This window comes from Nicotiana tabacum, chromosome 16, assembly GCF_000715075.1.
Source record: "Nicotiana tabacum cultivar K326 chromosome 16, ASM71507v2, whole genome shotgun sequence".
In the NCBI taxonomy this organism is placed as follows: Eukaryota; Viridiplantae; Streptophyta; class Magnoliopsida; order Solanales; family Solanaceae; genus Nicotiana; species Nicotiana tabacum.
In genome coordinates, this window is record NC_134095.1 from 119,783,441 (window position 1) to 119,805,061 (window position 21,621).

Genomic DNA, 21,621 nt, shown 5'->3' on the forward strand with positions numbered 1-21,621 from the left:
AGAAAACGGAGTAATGGACGAAACTATTTAATCGATTCGACAGTTTATAACATATGCTAATCAACAAAGCAAACTGGACCAAGAAAAGGGTCCGAAAGAGGAGGAAGAAAATAATTGACAAAAGACGAATTACAACAAAAATTAATCGGAAGACAACAAGCGAAAAAGAATAAATGAAAAGAATACCTTGGAATTTCAGACCATTCGAATCCGTCCTACTCGAAGCTTCAACTTGATTTTGAAGCCGAAATGGACCTTAATCGAGTGTTCTCGACTGAGAACACACGACTAAGGTCGATTACGACCTTAGTTTTTTTACTGCGTATCGATCCCCTGGCTTGGTTCTTTTAGGGTTCGTCCAATCGATTTCAAATTCGAAGGAATCCAACTTGATTCGAAGGAAAATGGTATTGGATTAGGGACGAAGGAGGTCTAGTGGTGGTATGGTGTTAATTTGGGACTGATTGGGTAAGTTTAAGGTTTGAGGTCTTGTCTTCGATCTAAGATTCGAAGTAGTCGGCCATGATTCGAGGGTGATGGTTAGAGGGGTTAGGTTGGGGAGGTCGAGGGGAAGCTGGGGTGTGAATTTGGTGGCCATTGGAGTACCGGCCGCCGGGTTTTGGGCGGTGGAGCAGGCCGGCGGCGGCTAGGGTTTTGGGGGAGGGATTTCCGGTCTCTGAAGAGACGATTGGAATGGGGGCGGGGGATTTGGGAAAGGAGATGGGTTTAAGGGTATGGGGGTGTGACATATTAAAATCAAAGACTTAATCTGGACCGTTGGATGGATGGAAACCAACGGTCCCGATTGAGTCGCTTAACAAAACGGGGCCGTTTGGTTTAGGGCTGGGGACTGGGTCGGGTTGGATTGGGTACAGGGGTGTTTGAATTGGGCTGTAAGGATTTAGACCTTGGAGATTTAATTTAATTTCGACCCAATTCCTATTTCCTTTTCTTTTATTAATTATTTTCTTCCTAAATTGTCTAAAAAAAAAATTAAAACCAAAATCCCAACTCAAATTATAAAACCAAAATTGACTTAAAATACTAATCCACTTCAAATAATATTTATCACAAGTAATTAAATACTAAAAATAAAACAATCACACAATTTGACATTAAACACTTTAAAAATGTAAAGTACGTTATTTTTTGTGCATTTTTTATTTTTTGTAAAAATAACATTTTACTAAATTAACCAAAAATGCAAAATCAAATCCTAAGTGCAGATGCTATATTTTGGTATTTTTAATTTAAAATTAAATATGCAAACAATCAAGAAAATTGCACAGTAATTCCTAAAATAACACATAATTAAAGAAAAGGCCTAATTTGAGAATTCTTTTGGAGTAATTCATATGAGGCAAAAATCACGTGCTCACATGAATAATCATGTTGATCATTTTACCGTTGATAGAAATGCATCCACTTCTGCCATAAGTAGTCCTATACCTGAAGATACACAATCCTCAATTACAAGTACATCACCAAATTCTCCAAATTCTTCAAGCCTACATAACCATGACTCACAACAGAACCCAGAATCAGACAACATAGCTCATACTCATAGTCCTATAGCTGGAAATCATTCAGAAACACAGGTATCACCCTTTGAGCAAATACATCATATGAGACATGATAATAACCACCCTAATCCTACACAACATAGGAGATCATGCAGAACACTTATCACTCTTTATCATCTTAAAGACTATGTGTGTACACTACCAAACCTACAACTACATCACCATTCAAATAATGGTATAAGCCCTAAACATCAACCAGTCCATTCCCCATCCACATCACTCACTGTCCCTTTTACCAACAATTAGTTTGTGTCTTTCAATGCTTTAAGCCATGATAGTCAGCAGTTGGTAAAGACTATTTCACGTGAGTGTGAACCAAACTCTTATGAGGAGGTAGCTATGAATCCTGCCTGGCAGGCAACAATGACACAAGAGTTTGACGCTTTATATACTAATCATACTTGGGATTTAGTCAATTTGCCTGCAGGAAAGAGAGCTATAGGGTGCAGATGGGTATACAAAATCAAACACAAAGTAGATGAAAGTATGAAAAGATACAAGGCAAGGCTTGTGGTAAAAGGTTACACTCAGGAAGCTGAAGTTGATTACACAAAAAAATTTTCTCCAGTGGTGAAGATGACTACTATTAGGACCTTAATCAGCATTGCAGTAAAGAGAGGGCGGGATTTCTATCAACTGGATATGAACAATGCTTTCCTCCATGGAGATCTATATGAGGAAGTGTATATGGATGTCCTACAACGTTTGGTGATGGAGGATACATCACTTGTGTGCAAACTAAGGAAGTCCTTAGATGGCCTCAAACAAGCTAGTAGGCAATGGTATGACAAGCTGGCAGATTCTTTGCATTCTAGGGGGTCCAGGCACTAAGCAAATGACTATTCTTTATTCTATAAAAAACAAGGTGATCAATCAGTTTCTATGACAATATATGTTGATGATGTGATCCTTACTAGGACTGACCTTGAAGAAATCACAGCACTAAAGGCATTTTTGCACAATCAGTTTAGAATAAAAGACTTAGGCAAGCTGCACTATTTCTTGGGCCTGGAGATGCTTTACAAAAATGATGGAGTACTGATTTCTCCGAGAAAATTCACCATTGATCTATTAAAAGAATATGACAGATTGGGTTATTTTCCTGTTTCGTCTCCACTTGATTCATCAACCAAACTCAAAATTGAAGAAGGTACTTTAGTGGCTAATCCATCATATTATAGGAAGCTAATTGGGAAGCTCAACTTCCTCACAAACACAAGACTAGACATTGCCTACAGTGTGCAACACTTAAGTCAGTTCATGCAAACACCAAGAGAACCTCATCTCAAGGCGGCTATGCATGTCCTTAGATACCTGAAGGCTGATCCTACCTTAAAGATTTTTATATCTAATGATCCTTCCTATGAAGTCATAGCTTACTGTGATTCAGATTGGGTATCTTGTACTCCTTGGAGGCAGTTTAATTAGTTAGAAATCAAAAAAGCAAACCACTGTCTCATTGTCCTCTACAGAAGTAGAATATAGGTCCTTAAGGAAGGTGGTTGATGAGTTGGTGTGGGTCAAATGATTATTAGAAGAACTAACAGTCTCATGTAATGCCCCCATCCCAATTTTCTATAATAGTAAAGCTGATGTGCACATTTCTAGGAATCCTATGTTCCACGAAAGAACAAAACATATAGAAGTAGATTGTCACTTTGTGAGAGACAATCTGCATGATGGCTTGATTACACTTCATCACATTTCTACTCACAACCAACTGGCAGACATCTTAACAAAAGCACTTACAGGGATCAAGCATTATGATCTTCTTGGCAAGTTTTCTGTGAATTTATCACCTCCGACTTGAGGGGAGGTATTGAGCTTATTGAATATTGTCAAGTGTAGTAGTATAGTTGGTGTTATTTATGTTATATTGATGTTAGCTAGTTGTTAAACTTAGAAAGTTAGTAGTTAAGTTAGTTACAGGGGTATTTTAGTCATTAGCAATTTACTCTTTCTTTCTCACGTGTATAAGACTCATTTATGCTGAATAGAATAACACAATATTTTTTCCCAATTTCTTTTTCTGTCGAGAAGCTTTTCTCACGATGAGAGCTCAAGCTCAACCTCTTTCAATGGAGGTTGATTCATTCTGTAAACTTCAATCTCGACATACTTATTACTCCATAAAATTTTGCCCTTTTACTTTTAAAAAAAAATTAACTCCAAATCTCCAGCCTATTAACCTACTTTGTCTTGGTCAATTTTTTTAAGAATCAGTTTGTGTTGTTCTTTTGATCCAAATCTCCAAATCTTGTTCGCTTTTTTGTCTCTCCATCATTTTGTATTTTTGCTAATGATTGTTAACCTTTTTCTTCAAATTTTGCTCTGGTTTCTAAGCTACATACTTGAAATACATTAGTAGAAAGAAGTTTTCTTAAATTATTTTTATGCAAAATTCTTGATAAATTTAATTTTTAGTGAGGGCATTTAGTAAATTTATCCGTCACAATACAGTACGATATAGTCAAATTAAATAACCAAAATATTATTTAACCACAATAAACGATATAATCTATCTACATAGTATATCCATCAAACGATACAATACAATACATTACTTTATAAAACAATAGGTAATAATGATCTAAACAGAGTGAAGTGCTTTCTATATCTATATATATATATATATATATATATATATATATATATATATAAATTTTGGATAAACTAAACTCTAGTATTTTGTGAACTAAAAATGACTTTAGTTTGAATTTTTGAAAAGATGTTTGAAAAAAGAAAAACAACAATACTTCGTATTCTTTTGTCGGTAAAAGATTGTAATATTCTCTTACCAGTTACACGTTTCTAAGGTAAGACGCTAAAATCTCGCCGAAGTATTAGCATACATACATCGAAGTCAAACTATAGTACAACTTGCTTCTTTGCTTCTTTCTATATAACCACAACACATCTCCCCAATTTCTTTGTTAGAACCGTTTCTTTTCTCTCATTCTTTCTTCAGATCCAAAGGTACAATGGCAGGAGGATCAATGGCCCCAACACCATTGTTGAAAGATGAGCTAGATATAGTCATACCAACAATTAGAAATCTTGATTTCTTGGAGATGTGGAGACCCTTTTTTCAGCCATACCATTTAATTATTGTACAAGATGGTGACCCTTCTAAGATCATTAAAGTACCTGAAGGATTTGATTATGAGCTTTATAATAGGAATGATATTAACAGGATTCTTGGTCCTAAAGCCTCTTGTATCTCTTTTAAGGATTCTGCTTGTAGGTGTTTTGGTTATATGGTTTCTAAGAAGAAGTATATCTACACCATCGATGATGATTGCTTTGTGAGTATTTTCTGATTTTTTTTACCTCTTTTTTGTGATTATATTCAGTTTTATTTTGTGGGTGTCTAGAAAAATTGGATCTTGGTGAATTTTTAGGGGTTTAAGTGTCAATTTTGTGTTTTGTTTGGTACTCACTTGGGGTTTTGTCTAGGGTTTTGAAAGGGTAAAGGTGATAAATTTCTCTTAGCAGCTTTATAATTTATATGGATCTCTTTAATTAAGTTAGATTTGGGTATTCATTATATGGACCTTTGAGTTTCAATTAATAATCTGGTGATCTGCAGCTATACGAGGTATACAGATCCTTTGATGGCATAAATCTCTTAAGTTGGTCAACTTTCCTGTGGTTATAGTTTTAAGCTAATCTAAGTTTATGGATTTATTTTTATGAAGTTAATTGGGCTGACATTGTTAATTTAAGTGGTGTATATTACAATTTTGCACCATTAGGTCTCAGTTTTTCTTTTTCTTGTATTGTTTTATAAATAAGCCGAGTTGTCTTTTGGAAACAACCTCTCTACCCGGGTACCCTTCCTAGACTCACACGTAGGATTATACTTTGTTTTTGTTGTTGTTGTATTATTGTAGTTGTATATATTTATAAATAAAGTACCAACTGAAGCTTGATGCATTTGAGCCAGATCTTGTAGTAGCTTCCCTCCCTGTTTTGGTACATGACCTATTGGCTGGCATGAGGTTTTATTTGTTTTCTATTGTCTGTAGCAACCTTTAGTATCATTATGCTACACCACTTCATGTTACTTTCTTTTAGAGTTGAATGCTTTCATGTGCTATCTTTGTTTGTTGATTGACTTGGTCCCATGGCAATGATGAAATCCATTTTTAAATAATGACTTCATATCTGAGGGCTGCTTTACTAGTAATGAAGACGCCTTTCATCTTAGCCCATATATTTGGAAATTTTATCACACTTTTGACAAATTTATCCAATCATTGCATGCTTCTTTAAGGGGAAAATCCTACTACATGTCCATATTATCTGTCTTTTCAGGTATTTTGCATACCCCTTAAGAAACAATTCGTCAAAATTACCCTTTAACTCTCTTAGACCTTCGTCAAATATTTCGAAACAAATTGTGATTTTGATTGTTTTACTCCAATGCCTTGGTCTATAGTTGATCTTGATAGTTGTTTGATTACACGCTGAACTCTTGTTGCACTGATGATGCACAGGTTGCCAAAGACCCATCTGGCAAAGACATCAATGCACTTGAGCAACACATTAAGAACCTCCTATGTCCTTCCACTCCACATTTCTTCAACACTCTCTATGATCCATACAGAGAAGGTGCAGATTTTGTTCGAGGCTACCCTTTCAGTATGCGCGAGGGTGCTCCCACGGCTGTATCTCATGGTCTTTGGCTCAACATCCCTGACTATGATGCACCTACTCAACTTGTTAAGCCACGTGAGAGGAACACGAGGCATGAATATTTTCCATACGCCAAATTATAGAACTTATTGAATTGGTCGTTGTTGTAACTTAGAAAGCTTTCTTTATCTAATTAGCATTCTTATTATTACCTTTTGCAGATATGTTGATGCGGTCATGACAATTCCAAAAGGCACTCTGTTCCCCATGTGTGGAATGAATTTGGCATTCGACCGTGAGCTTATTGGACCTGCAATGTACTTTGGGCTCATGGGTGATGGTCAGCCCATTGGTCGTTATGACGATATGTGGGCCGGCTGGTGTACCAAGGTAATTATCTTTTCTTTCTGCAATTATGTTAACTTGCTAAGATGGAAAACTGGTTAGTCAGTAAATCCCAAGATTACCTTATGATGGCTTTTTTTTTTGGTTGAAGCAATTTGGTTGAATGAAAGAATCCTAACATAGAATATGTGTTTTGTAGGTGATATGTGACCATTTGGGACTGGGTATCAAGACTGGTCTACCCTACATATGGCACAGCAAAGCGAGCAATCCTTTTGTTAACCTTAAAAAGGAGTACAAAGGCATCTACTGGCAAGAAGAGATCATTCCATTTTTCCAGTCTGCAACTCTTCCTAAAGATTGCACAAGTGTTCAGCAGTGCTATATCGAACTGTCAAAACAGGTCAAGGACAAACTTTCCAAGGTAGATCCTTATTTCACCAAGCTAGCGGATGCCATGGTTACGTGGATTGAAGCCTGGGATGAGCTCAACCCCACTGGCGAAGGCTTGACTAAGCTATCCATCTCAAATGGCCCGGCAAAGTAGAGGTTCCATTTAGCTTATGGTCCTCTTTGTTTTATTGCGTTGAGTTGAGCTGGTTACAGTTTTTATCTATCTATTTTACTTGTTTAATTTTGATCTAGGATTCACTTTTATGTAGACTCTAGGCTCTAGCTTTTTGCTACCCTTGCAGAGGTTGTATTATTATTTATTTGTTGAATTTAATTCCAGACTTGAGAGTTCAGAATATTCATATTTATTCCTTTGAGTGAAAAAGTTTCTATGCCCTCTAGCTTTTTGGTATCTCCATTGTGCTACCTACTTTGTTCACTGGACGAGTTCAGTTATTGAAATATGCGTGTTTTTATGCTAAGTGCTGGGCTTATACGATGCTGATAAATTGCAGCCTATAAACTGAAGCAGCTGTAGGATGCAACATATCGGTAACTAGCCATCCTATTATCTATTGCGGTGGCTATCAACCTACTGTGTTGTTCCTGTATTATTCAGACTTGGGACTGGTTTCTTGAGGTTGGTTATGTTTCTATGAAATTCACATAGAAGCGCTGAGTGAAACACACACACACACACACAGGTCTCAATATTACGAATTAGAGGGGTGGAGATTTTATGCGTGTTCTCATTATGAGTGAATGAGATTGGATGATTCTGAATAATTGTAATTTAGCAGGGCTCCAACCTCAACTCTTTTTATGATAATTGGATTGAAATTTGACCAGTACAACGCCTCAATTTCCTTATTTTGATGAATTCCTACCTTCCTTTGGGAACTTAACCCCAAAAATAGGGGTTCAATTTAAGCCCAAACCCATCCAACCCACCAAGAGATTAATGGATTGAGTTACAAATATTTTAGCTCATGAGTCAATTTAGGCTGAGCCCAAGTAAACTCATTAGTTTTTATAACCCATTAAGCAGCCCAAATACAACCCATGAAACTCGCTCAAAACAAAGGGATCTCAACCCAACTTATCTAGAAATTTATTTAGTTGCCCTAAATTTACTTTTTTTTTAAAAAAAATTGTATTTTCAATTTTCTGTTATTTTGTTTTTCTGCAACCCCCAACCCCGCAAACCCCCTAAAAAAAAAATTCCTCAAAATTTTTTTTACTTTTTTTTTTTTGTATTTTCAGGTTTCAGTTTTTTAATTTTTCTGCACCACCCACCACCCTAACCCCCTCCCCCGCGCAAACCCCCTCAATTTTTTTTTTTACTTTTTGTTTTCGTATTTTCAGTTTTTAGTTTTCTGTTTTTTTTTGTTTTTCTGCACCACTCACCCACTCCAACCCCCACCCCTACCCGCAAAATATTTTTCAACTTACACATTTTAAGGTACAAGGCTTTTTTATGTAAGATGAGCATGGTTCTAAAATATGGGTCAAGTTGGCTGGGTTGGGTTATGACCCTATTGTTTAGCCCATCTTGACCCAACTCATCTTTGCCCAAGTACACTTTGGGCTGGATTGGGCAATGACTCATTTATTGACCTAACCCATCTTGACTCGCCCAAATTCAGCCCAACCCATCCATTTGCCACCCCTGCCCAAAAATCAAAATCATAGTGTTATATTCAACTGAATGCCTAGTTTGATATCAGATGGACCAAGACTTCTGGTAACAATTCTAGCCTTTTTGACATCATTCTAGATAGAAAACTCAAAAATAATGATTAAGACAACTAAAGATTTGAGGTACAGAATTAGCTAAAATCTAAGTACTGGTTAAATTGTTGAAGGCATAAGGCTCACTTCCACATCTATACAACCCAAAAGATGGTTCAAATGGCACGGGCTAGCCAGTTTTTGGGTCGTTCATTCAAAAATAGCCAGCATTTGCAAAGTTATTAAAAAATAGCCACTATTTTGCTGTAACAGAGACCAGTCTAGCATAATATACCGGAGATCGGTGCACCTGTGAATGAACTTCCAGCATATTATTCTGGAACTCCAACACGCCGAAAGTTCCAGCATAATATACTGGAGATTGGAGCACATGTATATGAATTTCAAACATATTATACTGGACCGGTATATTATACTAGAACTCCAGTATATTATGTTGGAGTATTTTTTGGATTTTGAACAGTGTTTTCATTTTTATATGAAAAGTGGCTAAATTTCGATTATATTTGAAACTGTGGCTATTTTTGAATGACCACTTGTAAATCTGGCTATTTTTGAATTTCTCCCAAAGAGATCGTGATAGGCAAACACTCTATTTCCGGGGGATTTACATCTATACCCGCTTTTTGGGTCACGTTTTAACTTGTGCCCGCTTTGCAAAAAAAATTGCAAGCGTATTCACTTTTTCGCGTAACTTCAACATACGGAGCTGAAGTAGCAAAGACAATCACGCAAAACTTCAGCATTCTAGTAGACGAGCCTGAAGTAGCAAGTGTGCTGAAGTTTTTGTTTGTAATTGCATTAAATAAGCTGAAGTTTTTTTTTTTTGTCCTGGATTCATTAGTTTTGTCATTAAGCTTTTTCAAAAATTTCAGCAGAAGATGCTGAAGTTATTTAGTTCATTTATAAAAACTTCAGCACTAAATAAGCTGAAGTTTTTTTTGTCCTGGATAAGCTTTTTCAAAAATTTCAGCAGAAGATGCTGAAGTTCTTTAGTTCATTTGTAAAAACTTCAGCACTAAAAGCTGAAGTTTTTTTTGTCCTGGATTCATTAGTTTTGTCATTAAGCTTTTTCAAAAACTTCAGCAGAAGATGCTGAAGTTATTTAGTTCATTTGTAAAAACTTCAGCACTATATAAGCTGAAGTTTTTGAAAAAGCTTTCTAACATACTAGATAAATAATCAGATTGCCAACAGTATCTAAATCATAATGGAAACAATAAACATGAAAAGAACAGAATTATCATTGTCTACTAACTTACGTACGTGGAAATATTCACAAATTATTATCTATTAACTTACGTAATTATTTATAATTTATTTTTAAATAATCTGATAAACATATTTATGGCAATCATCCCATGAACTGAAGTTTCATAGCAGTACCAACAACAACAGAAGAAAGAAGAAGAAGAAGAAGAAGAAGAAGAAGAAGAAAAAAACGAAGGAGGAGGAGAAAGGGAGCTGAAGTTGTTTAAAAAGTGGATACAAGTTAAAACTTTTAAAAAATGGGTATAGGTTAAATGGGGGCGACCAAATAAGGCGCCCTGTGCAATTTTTACTCTATTTTCCAAGCGAACTCTGAACATACTTACATATCCAGTGTGGATCGGGGCCTAGTCATGTTTGGTCCACAACGAGCATCTAACACAAGAAATACCACTAAAATTGCGATGCAACTCAAAATTGCAAGCAAAATAAGATAAAAAACTGTTACTCCCCAGGAGAGAAGTGGAAGAAGGCTCACCACGCTATGATAATCTTATACAAGGTGGAATCAATTTAATATATGACCCTTATTCAAGATTCTATTGTAAACGGCCTATTCTATCTTCAGATTATACTGAGTATGTTGTTGTTGTTGACCCCTAGTCAAGATTCAGTAGACTTGGCCTAAGAAAAGAGCAATCGTATATACTTAAGGGCTAAAAATAGAGGTGTACATAAGTCGGGTTGGTTCAGATTTTATAATTACCAAATCAAACCAATTGTGTCGGGTTATTAAATCTAAAGACCAACCAAACCAATAAAACTCGGGTTTTTCTATCTCGTTTTTTCTCGGGTTTTCGGGATATTTGGATTTTTTCGGATTCTTTTTCGATAAAATCTTCGTAGAACAAAACATATAACTTGTGCTCAAAATATTTCTTTAATCCTAGTAAGATGCATCCATATAAAATATTTTTCAAGAAAATAATATAAAATATGAGATGTGTCATAGCATTATCCTAAAATATTCAACAATGAAGACAATAAAATTATGTAATATAAATATTGGTAATTAAAAAGCCATAATAAAAATAAACATAATCTAAAAGTACTAAGTCATGTTAAAATAAGTATAGTAATAAGAGATTATTAATTACATGATTAAACGCTAAAGAAAAAATAAAAATAGGTTATGCATTTTTATCCAAAATTATTGCAAAACAAAAAATAGATATTCGATACATTCCCGTTCGTAGTATTGAATTGAATGTCTTTTGTTAGCATTAGTATTGATTTGATTTTGGTTTGTGCTTTTGTTAGCATTATTTAATTTATTAATATTAATGGCTATAAAATTTATTGGAACATTCAAAAGTTCTAAGTCCAATCTTGAAATAATACCTTAAAAGATAAAATTATGAAATTTTTTAAGAAATATTTATAAATTACATCACAATAAATATATTTATATATTAAATATATCTAAAATTTCTATATATATAATGTCGGGTTGGTTTGATTTCGGTTTGACTTTCTTTGGTTAAAACCAAACCAAACCAATTATGGTCGGATTTTTTTTCCAACACCAAACCAAACCATAATTGGGTTTTTTTTCTCGGTTTGACTTGAATTATCGGGCTGGTGCGGTTTCCTTTGTACACCCCTAGCTAAAAAATAACATATTGTCTCTTACAAAGAGCAGAAGCGTTGCATTTAGAGAAAGAAGAGAGCTTGTCAATGAGGTCCGAGTTTCTTCCTTTTATGTCAATTAAAAAAAAAAAAAGACGATCTTGCGAGTTAAACCAAATACTAGCTTTCTTATTGTAGTTTGTAGCGATTCCAATATTTTGGGCTTTTTATTACTCCCAACCCCAGAGACCCTAGAGAAAAAGGGTCGCTGTTGGACTAATTGTTGAAAAGCAACTAAAAGTCACTAGGAAACCAAAAATGGCCCATACAGGCCTCGAACCAACGACTTTCGCGTTATTAGCACGACGCTCTAACCAACTGAGCTAATCGACCACTTGCTCTATATCTTGCATATGATATAATAAGATGCAGAGCATCTTATGATTTATTTAGCTTCGAATTGGATAATCTAAAATTGATTTAATCTTTTGATTATTCATTAGTTATATGCTCGTCCACTAACAATACAAAAGAAAATTGCACCATTAAGTCACTTAAAAATAATTTTATTAATAATCTTATATAAAAATAGAAAACAATCTTTCATATATTTGTCAAATTTTACTGATTATGTGAGAATATCTTTAAATGTCAATGCATATAACATAAATTCTTATTTTACTGTTGCTCCACTTTTTCCCACTCTTTTCTATCTGCTGGATCCTACGCCATCGCAAAAAGAGTAATGCATTTATGTTGTATTATAGACTCAAATGTGTGTTGTATGAATAGAAGGCATGTTGGGAGAAAGTTATTAGTATTAATTCGGTAATACCGTACATCTAAAAGGTAATATTAGTACTTAATTCTAGCATTAATTAGTCAAATCAATTAATTGCACCTTTATTTAAAATTAGTTGAGGTTGGCTATACTCACACAGGATTTATCAGCAATTAATCTATTGTCAATAAGAGGAAAGAGGGATTTATACTCCTATTGTCAAGATGATACTGCATTGCAATAACTTAAAAATTTATACAAACCTATCTTGCACCAAGATCCGACCCCTACATGCATTATACTATATGCACTAATATATAAATGATCATGAATTGCATTTATAGAGTCTTCCATTTAATATTATACAAAGGTGTTGGTGACTTAATTAACTTCACGGGAAAAGGTTGCGAGTAAATTTTATCGGTGGTCATTTAACTTTGTGTTTGTAATACAAAAATTATTTTCCTATTTTTATCACATAAATATCATTCAACTTTGAGTGAGTTTGTAACAAGAAATTACTTTTTTATTTTTTGTCACATAAAAGTCATCCACTTTGGCCAAGTTAATTAAAAATTAGACATCATCTGAATTTTTATATTTTATACCGAAAATATGACATGATACTTCAAAATATAGTTGTTTAGCTTAATAAAAAATATTAAAGGTAATAGATTAATTTTAAATACCTCTCACATATTTCTCTTCGTAATATTACTCTCCCTTGTGGTTTATGAAATGGCGTTTATCTGCATACTTTGATTTCTTTATAATAATTCGAAGCCATGGGGAACATACCGAGCCCGTAGATTTTGTGTTTCTCATTAAATTATTTGATGCTCTAACAATCACTCTTCTACTAATTCCAAAAGGTATTTTTGATCAGATGACGAGAAAATAACTGCAACAATATGATGGTAAAAAAAAAGAAAAGAAGAAAGTATTTTTGTAATTTTTTTAAACAAACGAGTATAAATTAAAAAGGGTGAATTGGTCAAATCGTATTTTTTACATTAATGATGATGAGTTAACAAAATTATTATAAAATAATCAAGTAAGAAAAGTAAACATAATATTCATAAACCACAATTGAGATTAGCGAAATTTGAAAGGAGGTTTTCAAATTATCCCAAATATAACTAACTTATTTTGGAATATATGTTATATTTTTGGTATAAAATAGAAATTTCGGGTGATGTTTACTTTTTGGTTACCTTGTCCAAAGTTGAATAACTTTTATATGATAAAAAATAACAAAAAAAATTAAAATTAAATAATTTTTATATGACGAAAAAGAAATAAAAAAAATTGACTTTTGTATTACAAAGTCAAAGTTGAATGACTACCGCCGAAAGTTACTCAAAGGGCAGCTCTCTGTTTTACTTTGCCAATAATTTTTTCAGACGTTTTTTCCCGTCAGACGTAAAACGTTGGCATTCATTAATATTTATACAAGCTGTTTTCCCTTAGATGTAAAACATTGATATTCATTAAAAATTTCAGACTCTTTCCTCAAATGTAAAGCATTGATAATCATTAAAATTTTCAGAGACTGTTTTCTCTCAGATGCAAATTGTTGGCATCCTTATAATGGACTTGTCCCAAGCTATTATTGTTTACCTCGAAAAATGTAAGTAACAATTAAATGTGATTTGTGGTTTTAAAGATATGTAATTTATTCCAATACTAGTGAATATACAAGTAATACTAAACTTGAGTAAGAAGAATTGATGAACCAAACCAGTATCGTTAGAGCAATAGGAGTCTCGAGCTCAATTATCTCAGGGGTCTCGAGGTGAGTTAAGAACAATAAAGTATGAACTATAAAGTAAAAATAATAAAGCTGAAGAACAATTGTGAAGCAGTGTAAACGAGAAAAGCAGAGTAGAATGTTCTATTGCAGTGAATGAGATGATCTTTACAAATGATTGGGGTCCCCTTTATATAGGAGGGAAAACCCTAATATGGTACATTTCCAATTATGGTAAAGAATTTTATTGGTACAGTTGTATAACAACATAGTACAGACTTGTACTATTCCGTATAAATCTTACACCATAATTTATGCCCTGACCCACGTGTCCTTGAGAAATTTCCGTTCTTTCTTGAGTGTCATCGAAATTGTACTGCCCCGGAGGCAGATCATGATGGGTCATCGATTTGCTTCTCGAGGTGCGCACATCAAGGCCAAGATTGATTCTTACTTCGAGCTTCCCGAACTCGAACTCGGGGTATGATCAAGTCTTCGAAATCGAGCTCTCCGATTTTCAATCGCATACATATAGTCCCCGCATTTCTTAGAATAAGATGATATGAAACGATTTGAACTTCAATTTTCCCGGGCCTCTCGTGATGACGTCATGCCCGTGATGTAGGCGCTTGAAGTGATCGGAAATGTCATGTCAGCATGCTTCGCCAAAACATCAAATACGTTTCAGCATTTGTTGTCCACTTGCGCCGCTGGTCCCGTCGTCGGCTTTCTATAAATAAGAGGCTACTTGGCTGAACAAAAACTGTACCTCTTCTCTCTTCACCTACTATTAGTCCCTTCTTTACTTCCTCCTCTAATCACCTATTTTTATGGTTCAAATCTGCGACCGCAAGGTCACATAGCAACAACTTTTCCAGTTACGCCAAGGCTCCCTTCTCCAAAGCTTCGGCTCAAGACAACGAGAGAAGGGCATCGAATCCTTCCCGTATCAGAAGATATGCGAACTTTACACTGCTGCCCATCTCTCTTAAATTCAACCTGGTGTGGCGCTTCATTCCTTTTGAGTTCCATGGGATGAGGTAGCACTATCATCTACTAACTTTTGCATCCCACACCGGAACAATGTTCTGAGGACGAACACTCTTGGATTGTTGCTCGTGCATCTTGCAACCCCTTTTGGTTTTTCTTGTGACAAAAAGTGAAGCTACATCTTCTAGTCTTCCCTTCCGATCTTTTCTTTTAGCTTGTTCTTTTTCAATGTACTATGGCCCAAAACTTCAACGGAATGCTCAATCTCGGTTGTTGGAGATATAATTATATTTAACGAGGGCCTTCTGCCCTAAATCTCTTTTTCCAAAGATCAGTAATGGTGCCCCCGGGAAGGAGGTTTCCGAAGACGATGCTCTCGAGGGCGTGGCCTTAAAAGTGGATTAGGTTCTTTGGCTTTTGTTTTTTGCTTCTTTGTTCCTGTGTAAGTATCCTTCGTGGGTGTCGTAGTTATACTTTGTAATCATTTCTTGGAAATATAAAAGGATCCTTTTGTATCCCTTTCGGCCCGTGCTGAATATTATTCTATCTTTACTTGTAAAAAAACTCGATTGTATTTTAATGACTAGCCCAAATACTGAGTCTTAGGATATAGTAAACCCTTAGGCTTTTAATCGATCAATATAATACCCCTCAAGGTTCTTATTAATCCTCGAATTGAGTTTAAATGCGAATTCGGAACATCGTGATTCCCGAGTGGGAGCAAAATCTCAAAATAAAGTTAATCCTTAGATCTTTTTGTAGTCCCCAAGTGAGAAATTTCTCCAACTCGGGCAGCCCTTGGGCTTAGCAATCGAGCGGGCATTTGCTCGAACTTGTAACGAAGTTGGTCCTTAGGCCTTTTCATCCTCGAGTGAGAAATTCCTCAAACTTGGGTAGCCATTAGGCTTAGTAATCGAGTGGATACTCTGCTCGAACTCAACTTATAGGCTGCCCTTTATGATTTTTGACGAATTAATCCTTGCTACCTTGATCCTGATGCCAATATCGTGACACCAACGGCTGAAGTGACTAAAAAGTTTCTTTTTGTGCGATTCCCAAGGTCATTTATTAGAGGCAGCTGATGGTTGGCCTTTTGGCTTCCTCAACATGCTTAAATGACCTCTATAAATTGATAAATTTCACAACCTTCCAAACTTTATTCTCATATTGTTCTCAAAGTCTCATTAGCCTTTTTCAATTTCCTTGAATTCTCCCTTCTCTTCACTATCAATATTCTTCATTTTCTTGGATTTTCCGTATTGCGATGGCTAAAACCTCTAAACCGGTTTCTCAAAAAGAAAAATCTTCTTCATCTTCTCGACCGACCAAGAGTAAACCGGTAGTGCCCCCTCGTATTGAGGAGTTCATCCCCCCGCCATGTGTAATAACATCCGATTTTAAAATCGAGAAACCTGCATCGACACCAGGCCGATGCGAGCCCATGTCTCAATATGTTTGTTTGGTGACCAAGGCCGAGCTCAGGAAAGTAAAGGAGGATTGCAAGTGGGATAATAAAGAAATAGTGATTCCTTCCTCCGAGGAGGACATCACTACATATAAAGCGGGGTACTTGAGCGTATATACCTACCCATTTACGATGGGTCTTGCAATTCCGGATCAGGGTCCTATAGATCCAGTTATTCTTGACTTTTTCCAAAGATACCGAGTGACGCTTAGCCAGATCTACCCCTCCTTCTGGTGAATTGTTTACTTAATCAGGTTTTTTTCGAGCCAAGTTGAGGGGATGTCTTTTACCCTCGACCATCTGATCAGACTGTACAGTCCCCGACTTTATCATGGGGGTTTGATAAAATTGCAACGCCGATCCTTGAAATCTCTCTTCTCTAGTATCGATAATGATAAAGACCGTGGGTGGATGAGTCGGTTCATCCGAGTCAGAACCTACGATCTGATTCCTGCTGATTGGATGCCGTTCCCCGAAGAGTGGAACATGAAACGTGAGTACGTAGCAGGCTGATAGCCTACTTTCTTTTCTTTTCCCTGGCTTTAAATTTTTCCTTGTGATTGACATCTTGGTGCATTTGAATATAGGTCGTCGAGGGATATCCACTATGCCAACGATCATATGGATTACATGTTGTTGTTCTTCTTGTTCATTTTTCCTTGCATCTCTTTCTCTGAGGTGATTCTTGGCCCGATCGCTTAGGAATTCTCGGAGGTGGCCCTTGTTGAATAAATAAGCCACTTCTTCCCTTAGCTATCTTCAATCTTCTGTTTGATGACCATGTGTGCCATGATATTTACATATCAAATTTGGGTTCCTTTGAGAAGGATCGGTCTGTATTGGCTTGGGCCACTTGGTATTTTTGATTCTCCCAATAGCTAAGACGATCCCCGACGCGTCTATGCTGAAATTGTATTCAAATAGTCGGGGAACTTCTGCGGTGTCGGTCTATTTATCGAACCCGCTCTTACTTATGAATCCCCGAGAACTTCGACCTCAATCATTTCTCCGATCGTTTCGAGGGGGGTTACGGTTCGGGCCATTGTTTCTTCGTTCGGCATATGGTTGGTACCGTTTTTTGTTGAACTTGGATTCCCGATCTGCGTCCCTTGGGGGCTTGGCTGCGAATTTGTTAGGATGAACTGAGCCTGAGGGGGTTCCCAACTGGTAATCCTCGACCCTGATCTTTGACTGGTAATGATTATATACATCTAACCACGTAACGGCTAGATATTCAATCAAGTTATGTTTCAATTGTCGAGAGGCGATCGAGCTCCTTTCATTTAGACCCTACATAAAGGCATGTACTGCCCAATCATCGGAGATCAGAGGTGTCACACCTCCTTTTTCCTACACCCGAAGGTATATAAGGGAGTTTTTCCAATTAAAGGACAATCGAAACAGGATTATTTTTATTTAAAAATTCAGAGTCGCCACTTAGGAATATTTTATGGTGTCCCAAATCAGCGGTTCAAATCCCGAATCGAGGAAAAGATTGACTCTGTTTTACAGTCCGCGAACACAGAAATCCGGGTAAGGAATTCTGTTAACCCGGGAGAAGGTATTAGGCATTCCCGAGTTCCGTGGTTCTAGCACGGTCGCTCAACTATTATTATTAGCTTAATTATCTAATCTAATCACATGTTTTAAAACCTATGTGCACTTTTTAATACTTTAAAACCGCATTTATTCAAATTTTAAAGAAGATTGAACGTCGTTTTAAAACACGTCTTTGGATCGCGCCACATGAAATGCACCCGCAGTCCTAAACATATTTTATTCAACATTGTTGAGAATTGAAATTGGTCACATGAAATGCACACCCGAGTTTAGGAAGGTAACATTATTAAAGTAACGTGCCTAAAGCAACTATACATTTGCAGCTTTGCGAGGACTGTGATAATTTTGCTAAACGGCGCGCCTCGAATTCTAAGGATAAAACAGAACTTAATTAAAACGAGGGCTATGCAATTGTCATTTTCGTTTGGCATGATGCATCTTGATTATAATTTAAAAGGGTTCTCAAATTACATTTGGAGGGCCATGGACTATTTATTATCTACTACGGTTCACCCCTAATCTACTTTTAAAAGAAAACCAATTAATTAGATAAAGAAAGAAAATTAGAGAACCTCTATTCGTTCGAAATAAAATTTCAATCTACTGGCTAATTAGAAAAACATTGAATTAAGGGAATATTTAATTCAAGAATATAATTCACAACTGCTTTCAAACTTGACCCAATGAGCCTACTTAGACTTCCAATTTTAATCATCTTATCCGACGTGAATAACACGACTCAGCATTATACAATCAGGTAGGCATGCTTGATTCAGCTTTTACTAATTTTAACATGACTCTGAACCTTAGCTTCACTAATGGGCATGTTTACAAGGCAAAATATGAGTGAATCGATACAAGCCAATATTTAGCAATTCACTGGAATCAAATGGTTACCCAAGCTAAGGTAACTGGTCTACAGTATAAGCTAAGTAAGAATCTACAACCCAAAGCATTACACTAAACCTTTATACAAAACCTTAATAAATCTTTTAACTAGCACCCACTTAGATTCGTTAAAAGAAAAATAAGTAAATGGAATCCATAGTTCATACATCAATACAAATGCGAACTTACTACTGAAGACTACTCTTCACGCACGAATTCAGAAAAACCTAACTGACATTTGTAATTCAAAGCCTAACTACGTAATATTGAAACAACAAGAGAAACATGGGAGGTCAAATTCAAATGCAGCTTCTATTCAACCAGAATTTCGTTAGAATTACATGTCCAACAGTCGTACTGTACTCATAAGCTAAAGAAAAGTACCTGAAATTCGAAAACAACACGGAAAATGAGGAAGCAGCAGCCGGACAGTAGCAATAACAGTGATCAGCAAAAGAAACCACCAGGTAAACCAGGAAACGAAGTGCAACACTCACGAGAACGCGGCCAGAACTTTAAAAAACCAAACTTCTTAAAATACCAAACTCAAATCATTTCAGCCTAGATAGCCCGAAAACTATTTCAAAAATTGAAAACTTTAGAAATCAAATCAAAGCTCAATGGAACAGTAGCCAATTTTTTAGCAGTTTCAGTTTTTCTTTTTTGAGTCCTTCCCTCTTCCCTTAGGTCTGTCCCTTCTCTTAAGTTGGTATCTCTCTCAGAAAGTTTTTCTTCCTAATCTCCTCAGCCCTCCCTTGTCTCTGTGTGTGTCTATCCTTGTGTATCTATTTAAAGACTAGATCCAACTCCCTTTTTATTCAATTTTTTTTTCTTTTCCAGCTTGTATATTCCCTTACCATGTGTATCCCTTAGCCTTTTAATTACCTCCCCATGTTCTTTTGATTTCCAGCTCTTAAAAGGGTCCTTAAACGAGTGTAGTTTCCACTATCAATGCCCTTTTCTATTTTTTAATTCATTCCACTAACCTAGTGCTTTTAATTAATTCATTAATGCAATTTCTACCCTACAACTACTTCCTATGTTAGGTAAACAATCTCCTTTTATTGAATAATTCCCAGACTAACCCTTTAAGTTCATAATTATTCAATTAAAATCTCTGAAAGTTATAAACATTTACAGAACTGCTAGGCAACAAAACCAAAGGGCATCAGTTTCTGAAACCTAAATAGGTTTAGCATTGAAACAGAGTCAAAAATAACCTTTCATATGAACAATCTGAACTGACATTAACAAGAAACGAAAATTGAAGAGCCTATTTGAGATTCGACCTTTGACACATTTAACATAATCATCTTAACAAGGAATCAAAACATCACGAGGATACTAATATGCTGCCTATTAGAATAATATAAACCTAAATTGAAAATTGACAACCTATCGATTCAAACGCAAATCCATGAACTTTAAACAACTATTCACAGAATCTGTAAAATACACCTACAATCAAAAATCAAAACAAACAGGACCAAATAAATTTAAAAGGAAAATTGAAATTAACAGAAATAAATATGAATAAATAAACTAACCTAAAGCAAAGAAATCGGGTTTGAAGCGAGTCGTAACTTTACTCAAAAAATTGACCGATCAAAAACATATGTAGAAGAGAAGGAGAAGAGGCAGAGGTGAAATGGATTTAAAGAGGAACAGAAAACAATAAAGGGAACTCACCGGCTAGACTTGAAATTACCCTTGATACTTCGATTCACCCGAAACTGATGTTACTCATTTGTTCTTTGTCAAGAACAAATGAGTAACATCAGTTTTGTAGTGAATCGACCTTCTAATCATAGAAAACTAGAGGCTTGACTCGATGCATGTCATCGGGTTCAATGGAAATTGATTTTGAACTTTTAGGGTTAAAACTTGGATTTAAAATTCGATGAGTCTTGGTTAGATTCGAAAGAAACTAATGATGGATTTGGTAAGAGGGGCTTAGGGTGGTTCTATGGTGTAAAGATGAGAGTGATTGGATAGGCTAGGGTTTTTGACTAAACTTCGATTGAAGATTCGAGGCGCTTGGCTATGATTCGAAGAGAGGTGTTTGGATATTTGGAATGGGGAGGTCGAGGGGGTTTTGGGGTGTATTTCTGGGGTTGTTTGGCCACCGTCCGCCGCTGTGGGCGATTTCCGGCGGGCGGAAGGCGGTGGTGTGTGGTGGTATGTGTTTTGGTCTCTGAAGAGACGAATTGGGGGGGGGGGGTGTTTGGCATATTAAAATGAAGAATTAACCGGGGCCGTTGGATTAGAGGAGATCGACGGCCCAGATCAGTTAGGAAAGAAAAAACGGGGTCGTTTGGAGTTCTATCGGGCGGTCTGGGTATGGGAATGGGTCGGGTTGTGGGAAGGCTTGAGACCGTTTGATCAAAGGAGATCAACGGTCCTGATCAAAGCGTGTCCAAACGACGTCGTTTGGTTCTCGTAGGGGCTGGACCGGTGGGCTTTGATTTTGGGTAATCGTTTGGGCTTCTTGAATTAAACTGAATTTGGCCCATTTCCGTCTTCCTTTTCTTTTACTTAATTCTTTTCCTTTTCTTTTCTTCCCTTTTTAAAATTAAAACTAAAATCCTAAATTAAATTATAAAAACCCAAATTAATTTTAAAATACTAATTAACTCTA

At 36.0% G+C, this 21,621-nt stretch overlaps 1 protein-coding gene across 1 annotated transcript; it reads left to right on the plus strand.

Moving 5' to 3' along the window:
• The first annotated feature begins 4,436 nt into the window (after positions 1-4,436).
• LOC107810758 (putative UDP-arabinopyranose mutase 2) lies at positions 4,437-7,360 on the plus strand. Its single transcript, XM_016635583.2, has 4 exons — positions 4,437-4,888; positions 6,083-6,333; positions 6,443-6,611; positions 6,766-7,360. Exons 1-4 carry the CDS (start codon positions 4,565-4,567, stop codon positions 7,111-7,113), a joined length of 1,092 nt encoding a protein of 363 aa, XP_016491069.1. The 5' UTR covers positions 4,437-4,564; the 3' UTR covers positions 7,114-7,360.
• The last annotated feature ends 14,261 nt before the right edge of the window (positions 7,361-21,621 follow it).